Below are 14,019 nucleotides of genomic sequence, written 5' to 3' on the forward strand. Positions count from 1 at the left end.
TGTTCATAAATATGCATATATATATATGTATACATATATATAGACATTGCTTTAATTATCGAGCACAACCATAGTATTATTACTAAGCACTAACATGAATTAGTATTCCAATTTAAAACAATGTATTTGGAAAACGTATAAAACAATTAACTGAGTTTGTTACAATAAATCGTGTTAATATAAATAAAAAAATTGTTATTTATAAATATCTTTAAGCTGTTAATATAATAATTATTTCTGAATTGGAATATTATATTAGAGAGCTATACTATACATTTATAATTAATGCATTTTTAAATATTAATGAATTTTCTGTTCACTAATGTGTTCTTAAAATTACAAGTCTTACGCATAATTTATTAATTTACAATCAAATTATAAAAATCTACTCAATAAAACGGTACAACAATTTGATAAGAATTTTTTTTTTCTTTGTTTTAATTTGAAGGAAGAAAGATAAAAACATGGAATATTGGGCCATGCTAATATTCCAAAAATTAATTAATTGTAATGGCAGTAAGTTAATTTGTTATTAATACATAGCATTCATTAATACATGAAATTTTATGACATTTATACACACAGAAGGATTGTTTTAGTACTCTAGCTTTTAGTTTAATTCATCAAAGGTACAGTAATTTAATAGGACACCTGCTACTATTTAAGTGGCATTTACCTTACATGCTCTAGTAAGGTAAAAACAATTATTTTATTCATTATTACTTATTATATTTATATTAAACTTATTTGTACTGGTCTATATAGAATGGATGCGTAGAACCTTTTCAACTTTTTCAACCCCAAGTATTATAAAAAACTATGACTAAATATCAATGTAAAATTCTAACTAATATTATTTTTCATTTTAGTACAAGAAAAAATATAAAAGTATAAAATATAGAACATAAAAGGATATCATTAATGATTAAATACATAAAAAATAACAAATTTCGTAAGTACCAAATAATGATAAAAAATTTTGTTCTCTATCTGTTATAATTCATAATCATACAAAAGGTTTACAACGCACCGCATTCGTTCATTTTAGGACACTGTTACTAAGTAAAACATTACTACATATAATTTGAGCATCGTACAATTTCTAGAATAGTTCAAAGAAATATGGCAAAAGCATTAAGTTTACATAGATATAATTGTATAATTGTATACATAATTTTTTCATTCCTGTATATCACTTCATCATAGAAACATGCTATTATTTAATAAATTTATTCCAATACATTCCAGAATTCCATCTTGAATCTCTTACCTTTAATATTATCTTCAATATGTTTTAGAATAAGATATTAAAAATTCTGCCATTATCTTTGTCACTTTACTGACCGCTAATGAGGTTCTTAATAATTATTTGTGAAAGTTTTGTTTATATATATATATTCATATATTATTATATGTATATATGTATAGATATCATCATTTTAACATTTATATATTTATATGAAACTTCATTCACAGGTAGCTTCATTCACGCCCACCACTCTTTATGGTCTTTCACTGCTTATCTTTTTTCATTATTATTACTATTATTATTACTATTATTACACGTATTGAGGAATTAGATGAGGTGACCGCAAAACGCGTTTCATTCAGAGGTAATTTTGGTCGAGATATATATTTTCAATATGAATGTAAAGAAACAGAACATATCATTCTAATTTAAAAATATCAAAAAAATTGATATTACAGAAATTATATGATAGTTTCTTATGAAAAACATATAAATAGAAATTTTAAATTATATATAATATATAAATAGAACTTGAAGGAATTATCAAAATTGGATTGAATAAGTTTCAAAAATTTATCTTGCGTTTGAATATGTCACATAAGAATTATAAAAAATTATTAGATATTAGGCATTTGAATAAAATGAACAGCAACTCCAGCAATATTAAAAAAAAATCAGGAATTTAATAATATGTTTTTTTCCCATGATGATAATGCATAACATTAAAAACTCTCATCAAATAGATAACAATAACCAACAACTAACAATCGTAAGCATTCACGCAAAAATAGAAATATGTTTAATAATATTTTAATATTATCATAATTTATATTATCGAAGTAAGTATGATCATTTCTTATGATTTCTAGGGATACTATAGTAATTTATATAGATAATTAAAACTGAAGGATATCAGAAAAACAGATCTGGTTTTTAAATCTTAAAATTAAATTACAATCTAAAAACAATAAATTTAAATATTTTATAAAAGGGAATATAAATATATTTTTATTTATAAATATTTTTAATAATGCACTAAAATTATTTCAATAATTATTTATTAATTATTTTAATAAATTATAAAATATATATTATATATTTTTATGATTAAAATATATAAAAATTTAGAATCTTTATTGCCACGAATTTAAAATCAATGAATATTTTATTAAAAATATAATAATCACAATTCAAATTTTTTGTTATCATTTAAAAATAACACAACTCAATAAATTTTTCAAAATTTAAAAAAGTAAAATATAAAATAGATTCATTTTTTTTAAGTTCTATTATTTTCTTACATCCTTCAGCTAAAATCATCATGAGAATTCTGAGAATCACTAACAACGATAATAAGGTTTCTATCTTAGATCTGTTCTTGATCAATTAATTCTTAAATATCTAGGTTTAAAGGATAAACTCTACATTGCAAGCATTGTATCTCTTGAATGTTTTTTTAAGAGTTTTCACAATATAATACATTAAATTCAATTTTTGCATCAAATAGTAAATTATTAAGAATAGTATTAACTTATACATACTATTCACTATTACACATAACAAAAAATTGCTATTAAACACAAAAAAAAAAAAACAAAAAATAATAATACATGATCTATATATAGATTTTCAATTTACCAAAAATAAAAATTGCTCTTAATAAGAAATTTTCTTTCATATTATCAGTTTATCTTTTAACAATGTGAATATGTTTATGTATGATAAATGATACCTGGAGTATATCCATCTTTTTCATTAATTTTTCATTTTATAATATTATGTGTTACAATTTCAATATTTTTTATTACATAAGCTGCATACAAGTATATATATATACGTATTTATATACAATATATATATATATACACACTTGTATGTATTTGCATATATGTATATATATAATAATATATTTATATATTATATATATATACAATATATATATATAAAGAAATATTATAATATATTTAATTGATAATGAAATTAGTAAATTTTACTATTATTTTTTTTCTCTATACTCTAAAATACAAAACAATAAATTATCGTATAATGCACACACGTGTAAAACGTTTTCGTTTTATGTAAGTATGTATAATAATAATATATCTAAAGATGCTCTTTATGGCTCATCCAAGTGTACGATCCGAATCGAGGCAGCGTTGGAATGTAAAAAAAAGCTTGTCACGCTTATTATAGATTGAACCAACACCGAGGATTGTAATTCACATAAAATGAAGGAGATCGAAGAGTTGTATCATCATTCTACATATTGTATATATTTTGAAAGACTAGTAAAACAAAGAAAAAAATTAATACACGAGTCGAAAAAGTAGAGAGTGAAGAAGAGAAAAGGGAGAGCATAAGAAATCGGTATCTTAGGAACTTCCACATGATTTTAGGATGTGCACAGTTCAATGTGAACGCAATTGAAATCTAATGTGAATCGGCAATATCCGATCAGGAAATCGGCACACGTGAGAATTTTACTCGTACAATGTATGACATACGTAAACAACGTGTATCATAGACTAAAGAATGCAAAGAGAAAGAGAGATCATTCCGAGGTATAACAGCGAGTTTGAAAATTCGTCAGATCGACTCTCGAAGATGTTATATAAATCCCGTTGATTCGTTCTCAGCGATAGGCATCCATTGTTCGACTTCCGACATGCTCTCGATACGAATCGAAGAAAAGGACGTTGATTATTAATAATGCGCTAACGAACAGAAATATAAATAAAACAGTGAAAAAGAGAAATGTAAGTAAATTCTATCTCGCTCGAGATATGCGAGAATCTCTATTTTTATTTCGTTTTTTTCTTTTTTTCTTTTTCACTGAGAGACATATATCGAAGTTATCAACGGGAATTTCCTTTTTTTACACACACACATACATATATATATATATGTATATTTGTATATATATATATATATATGTATATATATATCTTCAATGATGTTCTTTGCTTTTTTGATATATTATATAATCTATATAATATATATATATATATAATATTTATATTTGTTTTTCTGTCGTATCTTTTATAAATCGGTGTGCCCCAAGACGCGGCACACCTTCTGCTCCTAAGGATCTGATCGCGATTCTAACATCTCCACGAGAAAATCGTCGATCGGTACGTCACCGATCATTTTGAAGAAGAACAGGTACTCGAGGCACTTTAATCCGATCGAGCGGATGGCGGGCAGGCGTAGAAGTAATTTCGCGAATCTTCCAGCGTCGTCGGGCCAAGCTACGCGGCAATAACCCTCCAGGGCGCCGTAGATCTTCTCACGGAGCAGGGTCACTTCCTGGATGGATTTCAGTCCTCGAACCTCGGGATTGAAGAGTATTATAGATCTGTTCGTGATTAATTATTCGTGATAAGAAATGAATAAATTTAAAAAAGACAACAAGAAGAAACTTGCTCGTCATCATGAATTTGATTACTTTTCCAAAATAATTTTAATCTAACATAAAATCATTTAACATTGTTACAGACCTGAGACAGCCAAGCTCTGTCCTGTCCATCTTCATTTCACGCATTTTCGAGACGAGCTCCGAGAGGACACGGTCGAATATCGTGCCCACGCCGGCCTGCTGCGCCGAGTTCCGATGCACGGTGATCCCCGTCGCCAGCACGATACCGTCCTTCACGTCGATGGAACGGTGGGAAAAGGAGGCTATCAGCAACTCGTTCCAACCGGCCCTGAGCAGAAGTACCTGATCCTCCAGTGGCAACGAGGTAAAATGCGGGATGTGTTTCGCCCATGCTACCAGCTGGAACAGCTGTTTGTTCGTGGCGTTGCAAATGTGCGACACTGCATTCTGTGCATTGCAAGAGATGCCGAATTAATCGGAGCGTTTTCGTGGAATAGCTACGCGCGACCATTCCACGAAAATATCAGTTCACGACGTCGTTGTTCGTACGGTGGCGGGAAAAAATTTGGGGGAAAGGGAGGGAAGGGCGCTTCGTTTGCGGCCCGCGTTCGAACTACGAGCAAAATGGCGAAAAATTTCGTGTCTTTCGTTTGGTGATCAGTGAGAGTTAATCAATCGGAAATTATTCGTTTAAAATTTAAAATATACAAGTTGTATATACACAGTTTTCCCAATTTGCGACCCAATTACAAAAGTTTCTTGCAAAAGTGAAATGCTAGTAATAAAGTTTTGGAAAGTTGTACAAACTAACCACAAATTCTTTTGCGCGGGAGAATGGTAAATTTTTATTCAAGTCTCGTTTCTTTGTGCTAATGAAATTGAGCAGTTGAGTTATCTATCGATCCAGTTGATCGAAGATGTTCAATTATTTTAAAGTATACACGACTCGATCGACTTTTTTTTTAATTCGCATTACACGACGAAACGATCATATCAGATAGATATTAAAGAAGACCTGAAACGAGATTAATTTAATCCAGGCCCAATGACAAATAAATTGATTTCGTACCGACACACAGCTGTCCATTATCTAAAGCATTCCAATATCACGAACTTCTTCGTATCATATTCGTCAAATAAATTAATAAATAAAATAAACGTATAATTATTAAGTATTAATTTCCTGAGATATCATCTCATTCGTATCGAATTATATTTATCCTTCGAATCAGAAACTTTTAAGAAAAAGAAAATAATATTCTATATTTGTATTAAAAAAAAAAATAAAGCAGATCGAATCGTGTATATATACAAGATGATCGAAAGAAACGATGTCGTGAACTGTTCCAATTCTACCATCCGTTTTATCTCTTCGTCACATTCGTTCGATTAATATTTACCTCGTAATTTCCCTGTTGCTCCATCTTACATTCGACTCTCTTCTCGGCCTCCAGGATACGCTCGATCGGCATGTCCGAATGCAGGCTACTAGTGCTCTCAACCTCGCTCTGATCCCTTTCCTTGGTACGTTGACGTTCCTCTTGGACCGCCTCTCTCTTCATTCCCATCGCCAGGCATTTCTGGTATCTGCAATACTGACATCGATTTCTCTGCCGTTTGTCAATGATGCAGGATTTCTCTTCGCGACACGCGTACGACAGGTCCTTGCGCACGGTCCTCTTGAAAAATCCTTTGCAACCCTCGCAGCTGCGGCAAAGAAAATCATTTTCTCGTTAGAATTTTTTAAATAATTTAAATTCGCTCCCAACTTTATAATTTTAATTTTTAATTTTTTTTCACGATTTTTGAAGATACGTAGTTATATATTTCACGTCTCTGCTTAATCTTATTGTTGCTTTTATTTATATATCAAAGAAATCTCTTATTGGATAGAATAATTCATTGGAATTGTGAATACGAATAAAATATTCATACTCTGTTAAAAAATATTGTTCGTGTTGAGGATATAAATCGAATTGAAAAAAATTTGGAAAGACTTTTCACGATTTAAACGCTATTATAAGAGACAATTCTTTCTCATCGTTAAAGATTATAAACAATTTAACGTTAACTTAATTTATACGCGGGAAAATTTATCTTTTCAATTGCAACCGTATATAAAATATATTCTTAGCGAAATTTCAGAAAAAGGATTTCAACGATGAATCAGCCAAGATCCAGACAACACCGACTCGTATTTCGTAAAAAGAGTTGGAATACGTTGTCGTGTTTTATCCGACTCTTTCGCTTGATTCCACTTCGGCTAATCCAGGGATTGAATAAAATACCTACGGGTTTACGATCCCTCTCGCGTAATCCCTCGTCTCTTTCTCTCTCTCTAACTCTCTTTCTCTTTTTCTGTTTAAGAACAATGTGTCCAGCAGACAATCGAAAGTTGCACGCGTGCACGAATAATTCAATCAGACCAAAAGTAATGGCGCAGATTGTTTAGACTTTTGGAAATTTGCGCGATCGTTACACGATCCCAATAATTTTGACTCGATATTTTAATCAGGCCGTATATATTTTTGCGAAAGGAAGGATGAAGAATGTTTATGGATTGTTTTGCAATGAAATTCTAAAGATTGTAAAAAAACGGGGTCGTCGAACGGGGGGAAATTTATTATCGCGAATGATATAACATTTCAAGATACTTTATTCTAAGAATAAAAATAAATTCTTCACGTTGAAACGTAATTATAATAAATTTTAATAATGCAAATTTGCAAAATATTGTCAACGACAATATTCAACAAAATTTACATTATTTACTTGTCACGAATTATTTATAAATTATATATATATATATTTCAATATATTCTATTTTCGATAAAGCCAATCCGTTTATCAATATCAAAAAAAAAACCTGACACATCCGAAACTAATCGATAATGTTTTCAATTTGATTCATCTCACGGATTTAAAAAAAAAAAAGTCATATTTATTCGTCCAATAAAAACAAAAGAGCGTTTTCCGTTTCGATCGTGCGAAATCATCAATTCCAAAAAAAAAGAAAATAAATTTACACGACAAAACTGATCGATCAATCACACACTTGTGCTTTTTAATCCAGTTCGGTTTGTCATCGGGGATGCGGTATATCTGTCTTCTCCCGATGCTAACGAGGGCGATGAATATCGAATAAAATGGTGGGACGCATCCAGTGCGGAGGGATCTAAATTTCGCAAACAAGTTTTCGGTTCCGTTTTCGTTTTAAAGCTGCCCGATGATAGTCGTATTTGAGGATCGTTTTTAAAATTGGAACTAGTCCAAAAACACTCGGCGACACATTCCGCGAACAGGAATTTATTTTTGTTTCCAGCCATGCACAAAACATCGGGCGTATTTTCGATTCGAATCGGAGAGCAAGCGAATTTTTTTCTCACAGCTTGTTTTCACTTTTAATAACTAGCAAGGGAAATCTCTTTCGGGAGGAGATCTCGTTAGTCTTCGTTCGAGAACATCGGTGCCAATTAGAGCGAATTATTGCGCGAAGGAAACATTTAAGACGATTGTTTTATTTCTTCGATTGAAATTTTTCGTATCGTTGGTGATTTATTTTTCTTTTTAAGACGGAGAAGTTCTTTCGTGCAGTAGAAAATATTTTCTAATTTACTAAAAGAGCGAAGGAGTGAAGATTGGAAAAATAGCGGTGAGACAAAAAGAAAGAATGTATCGCGCAAGTACCAAGTCTAATAAACCAAATCTCGATACTGTTCCTGAAACAGTGCTGAAAGAGAAACGATACGATGAAGTAATCCCATGGATCTCGGCGAACGTCAAAACCCTCGCGCGTCCTTTCTTCCTCGCGAGTTTTATTCGAGATTTATGCGTGTTTTCAACTACGAAATCCGGTGGAAGCGTCACACGAGACGATGGATGGAGTTACACGACTCACTGTTTTCCGTCCATCCGTTTCCGTTGTCGTGACGCGAGACAATGCTTGTGTGTATTAGGGACGAATTTGGACGAGGCGTGCATTTAAATTGCCACTAAAATACATTAAATTCGTTGGAGAGAAGTTTGAAAAGAAAATTTTCCAACGATTTTAATTTGAATTAAAATTTCACAATTTTTTATTCCTAATCTTTTTTTCCTTATATTCCGATTATTTCCATCATCGAAATTCTATGGAAATTTTTCTTCCAGCTCGATCAAAGATGAAGAGATTAAATTATAAATAAGGAGAGTAAGTAAGACACGTGCAACACGTGGCATCCAAGATTCTGGACCACCGTGAAAGTCGTTTGATCTCGTCGAGTTTACGCTTAAAGACAAATAAGTCTGACGCGAGACACGCGCGAGCAAACTCGTTCCACGGACCGAAGTTCCGCTATCGGAAACGCGCAAAGGCCTTCGACATCCGTCTACAATAACATTTTGATAATGAATAGCGGCTTCCTTTCATCCGTTTCCCATTCCATCCGTCTGGAGCGACTCGGTGATCTTGCGTAATCCGTCTCGTTGCTCAATTTGCATCGCGAAGATAAAAAAAAAAAAAGAAAGACTTTATGGACAATTTGAAATTGGCATTTATTATTTAATATAAATTGCCCGTGAAACGTTGATACGTTGATACATCAACGATGAATTTATTTCACAAGCTGGAATTCAATTCAATAATTTTTTTCATTGAATTATACATATTGTATTGTATCATTGACCTGATCATTTTCTTCATTACAGGAATTACTTTTGAAATCACTTTTCAATTGCATAAAAAGTAATTGGATAATCTATAATAACCGACAAAAAAAGAAGAATGAAGATAAAGCAACGATGAGTGAAGGAAAAAAAATAAAAGATGTATCTTTTGTAATCCAAGGAACAATTTAAATTCATATACATTATCTATTTCTATTATATTCTCATATTTTACATGCACATTTATAAATCCATTTACCTTTTGCGCAATCTCTTGTTTCAAAGTAAGTAAATATCCTATATTCCCTTCTCTACAACAAATTTCCTGATCGTTGTAAAATAAAATTATCACAGGGGAAGAAGAGAGTCTTCTTTTGGAAAGAAGGCAAAGGGGGAGAAAAATCCGAACGAAAACGGAAGCGATTAATTCTCCTCTGAATCGAGACGCGTCAAGAAACGAAAGAGAAAAAGGCCGCGAGTCTAACGCGGGATAATCACTATGATTGCTTAATTAGCTGTGGCCAGTGGGGCAAAGTGAGTGCACAGAGAGCGAACAGAATCATCCCTTGCTCCGGTTAGGAACTACGGCTGGCTAGTCGTCCTAACCAGGCGAGCAAGTCCAAGGTTGTCGAGGCTCTGATGCAACGCGAGCCGTCATCATCATCGGCAAAGTGGGAGGCGGATGGAGGTGGAACGGCGGTGGGGCATCATACGCGCTCACCGGAGAAGCAATTGGAGCTGTGGCGAGGAGAGGAATCGAATTTTCGAGCCTTAAACGGAGGAAACTTTGAAATTTTGCGAATGGAAACGATCATCACCTATTGCGCCCTTTGAATTGCGAAAAGTTGTGAAATTTGGAAAATGGAAAACGATGGAGGAAATTTTGAGATATAAAGAGAGAGAGAGAGAGACTTGCAAGTTTGATAAATTATCAAAATGTGAATATGAATTTAGAAATCGTGATAATAAGTTCTAAAGAAAATTGAACAAGAAAAAAAAAACTTGCAAGTTTTATCGTAAATGCAACAAACTGTGTGTGGTTACAAAGTACTTCGAAAAATTAAAATTAGAAGAGCGAATTGTTTTATTTGGAACAGCAAATGTTGCATTTTGTGAGGAAGGAAATTTGAATTTTTATAATCTTAATAACTGTGATGAGAAGAGGAGGAGATAAAAATGGCGGAAGTGAGAGAAAGTAATAAAAGACGAGTAGCGAGCAACTTAAGAGAGATTATCCTCCAAGATTGTTTTATCATACGTCTACGGCACATTAAATGATGATCTCAAGTTTTTCGAGCTGCTCACGTGTAACGCGCGACACTTAATCGGTCGATGACGTCTATTACATGGAAACATGGGTTGGTTCTTAATCGATTAAGACTAAGATGGCAACTAATATGCGACAGAAATGATTGATGTACTCGATGGCAATCGTTTTGCCATTTTTTTTTTCGTACAAACTTTTTTGAATCCAATTAAATGTAAGAGAGAGAGAGAGAAAAAAATTTATCGTACAAAGTTTTCTTCGATCATCAACAATTTTCTGTGAAAATTCTTAAACGTTCAAAGATATTTATTATATTCTTAATATTTCTTCGTATGAGATCGTGAATATTTTTTTTTCTTTTTGCATCTGAAAATTTGACGAAGAAAAAAATATATAACTTTCATCAAGCTAACAATATTCTCCATGAATTATATATTATATATATAAAATTAATAACATTATCACAGTTAATCAGTTCTAAACTATCAGAAATAGATTAGAGATATAATTAAAAAATACTCGCACGGATTATTTTTATTATCTTTATTGTTTTCCCAACGACAGATTAAAGATTTTTATTACAAATACCCGATAAATATTCCCATCTTTCGCAGGTGTCTTGAAACGAAAGTTCAATCGTATTATACCAGGGAGCTACAAACTTGCTCAATTAAAACTTTTATCGAATTTCTAATTTCGTATGAATCCTGTAAGTCTTAATGAGAACAGATGAAATCGAAATAAGAGGGAGACTTATCCAAGTATTACTCGAGAATACGTTTCACTTCAATTTATTTATTCGATATATATATATATATATATATAAATATATTGGAATTATTGAAATTGAAAAACTTAAGATTAATCGTGAAATCATTAATAAAATGGAAGAAAAAAAAAATTACTCAGTCATGTTAAATATGATAATCAAGTTTTTTTTAGCGTATTCTTTAGCTATTTAAACTCGCAAAGTCATGATGAAGTATTTTTTTACGATAAATAGGTTCTCAGAAACTCTATTTTTATTCTACGTTATTACTGAAAGTGTCAGAACGAGGAGAATTTATTAGATCTTTTTTTTTTTTCTTATGTTAAGAAGAAAACTTGCTCGTTTAAGAACAAAAAAAAAAAAGAAAAATACGTATTAAAATATATATTAAATTTTATTATTGATTTATTTATCGTATATCATTCGTTTATCATAATTTTGTTCGAATAATTTTTTTTTTTTTGCGCAAAAGAACGGTTCAGTAAAAGTAGAGTAAAAATTAGCCAGTCTTTGTCGAGTCATATAGAAGGTGGATTGAAAAACGCATCGTCGTTCTTAAAATTATTTCTGTATGTAGACGTTACATAATTTTATAAGCGATAAATTATTTCTCAAGTCACTCGGTATCGATCTGTTTTAATATGGGGCGTGGACTATTCCACTTTTTATTTTAAACTTCCGATATATGTATCCATCTTCCATTTTCACCTCCCGGCTTATAATTCTTTTACCAGCTTTTTACTCGTCGCTTATATTCTACTTTGACATTTGATCAGACGAAAAGGTTGAAATAATTGTGAATAATATTTTTTTATTCTTGGATATTCCAACCAGATGTTTAAATATTTAAGTCTTATTTGATCATTTATAACACTCTGTTTAATGTAAATTTCAAGTTATTTTAGTATTTTAAACACGATTATACATTCTAAGTAAGGATTTTGAGTATCTAAAGAGTCATAAGAATTTTAGATTTTAAATATCTAAAATTAAATAGTTCAAAATTGCTAATTTCAAGTATTAAAAAATATTCTGTTCGTGTATTTTGAGTTAAATGTAATAATTTAACAATCTAACTAAATTATCTCCATTGAAGATAATTGTTTTAATTGTTTTAAATTTCTTAAGTAAATATATATTAATTGAATTTTAAAAGAATTTGTGAACGAGAGAACTCATCCTATTTATTTCTCGAAAAAATTCTTGCAACATCGTTATACGACACGAACACTCTTACTCTCCATACTTTCTCTTGTTATACGTAACAATTATATAAATGGGCCCAGCTGTAAAATGACAAAAGAAAAGACGATCCATGTTCGTGTAAAATAAATCACGAAATTTTTTTTGTTTTCTTCTCTCGTTCGAACACGTTCACCGAGTCAATCGACGATTTTTATTCTCTCTCCATTAAATTCGATTTAACAAGACGATTATATGCAAATATATGTTTCTCGTGTGCAAATAAAATCTGTCAATCTGCGTGTTTATTTACTCGTAAAAAGTCACAATTTAATAATTTCAGAAGAAGAAGAAAAAAATTATATACGTTACGAATAATTCTAATTTCTATATTCTAAAATTATAAATTAAAATTTAGAATCGAATTCATTATTCGAAAAAATAATAAAAATAGAATTATCTTATCTTAGAATTAATCATAGAAATGGAAAAATTAAATCGAGAATTCCATTTTTGCAAAAGTTTGAAAATTTATCTATCGAAATTAACTTTCGAGAGAGATTATTCCAGTAAAGAATTCACTAGACACCATTTCTAGGGATCCCCAAATCTAAATCTACTTTTTTCATTCGTATCGATTGATTGCAATTGTTTCAAGAAAATAAGAAAGAAATAGGTTGTTTTTCGACTTACCTATAGACACCATAATGCTTGCCACTGGCACGGTCACCGCAAATCGAGCAGAGGTGCTTACTTCCGGAGAGAGGGTGGTTCGGCGGGTAGGGTGCGACTGCTTTGTTCTGGCCACTCGGCGACGTACTTAGAAGGTTGCTGTGACAACCAGCGGTGAAGGATCTTACATGCAAAGAAGAGAGTAACAAAAACTCGAGCTACGAAACTACTGCCCCTGAATCGAGCAAAATACTATTATTTTTCCATTTGAAAACTGACAATCAACCCTTTAATAATTTCTCTAAAAAAAAATATTAATCACAAAATTAATTTATAGAAATGTATAATCCTTTATTAGAATAATGAGCATCGTATCTAATTTTTTTAACTAACTTGATTAAACAAATTTAAAAATTTCCATAAAAAATTTCACGAGTTACGTATGATACGATAATATATGAAAATTGAAAATACATTTCGCTCGATTCCTGTAAGGGCGATAACTACGACGTCACAATATACCCTCGATTTACGATGTCGTTCGCCAGAATCTCGATATCATCTGTCGAATCGATACAATCGTGTATCGCACACTGTCCCATCGATGCATTGTCGACAATTGTTAAATCTTAAGAATCATTCGATTTACGATAGTGTTACTTACCCCGGGCTGTTGGGGCCGGAAGGACTGAAGTTTCCGGGGTTGATGAGGCTTGCTGTGTCGGGCTTCATGTCCAGTGGACTTTGCGGGCCCACTGAGGACATGGACATGTTGCTGTTGTCCAGACTTAGCCCTGGAACAGACAAATATGATATCTGTATTAGAAAAGAGGAAAAAGTTTAGTAGAAATTATTCGTGG

General features: G+C 31.4%; 1 protein-coding gene and 1 long non-coding RNA gene across 11 annotated transcripts in view; one reads left to right on the forward strand and one right to left on the reverse strand.

Moving 5' to 3' along the window:
* Positions 1-1,910: 1,910 nt before the first annotated feature.
* The window catches only part of Usp (ultraspiracle), a 54,533-nt gene continuing 42,424 nt past the window's right edge, over positions 1,911-14,019 (reverse strand). For 5 of the 10 annotated variants that reach the window (XM_006561547.3, XM_006561549.3, XM_006561546.3 and 2 more), the window contains exons 3-7: positions 13,824-13,953; positions 13,181-13,342; positions 6,026-6,332; positions 4,747-5,072; positions 1,911-4,604 (exon numbers count right to left, since the gene is read on the reverse strand). In XM_006561547.3, coding sequence (XP_006561610.1) covers positions 4,331-4,604; positions 4,747-5,072; positions 6,026-6,332; positions 13,181-13,342; positions 13,824-13,953 — 1,199 coding nt within the window. In that variant the 3' untranslated portion in view covers positions 1,911-4,330. 10 annotated transcript variants of the gene reach the window in all.
* Positions 5,081-10,774, forward strand: LOC102653834. Its single transcript, XR_409180.3, has 3 exons — positions 5,081-5,462; positions 9,312-9,553; positions 9,624-10,774. It is a non-coding gene; the product is annotated as an uncharacterized LOC102653834 (long non-coding RNA).

The sequence above is a fragment of the Apis mellifera genome, linkage group LG9, assembly GCF_003254395.2.
Source record: "Apis mellifera strain DH4 linkage group LG9, Amel_HAv3.1, whole genome shotgun sequence".
NCBI classification, from domain to species: Eukaryota; Metazoa; Arthropoda; class Insecta; order Hymenoptera; family Apidae; genus Apis; species Apis mellifera.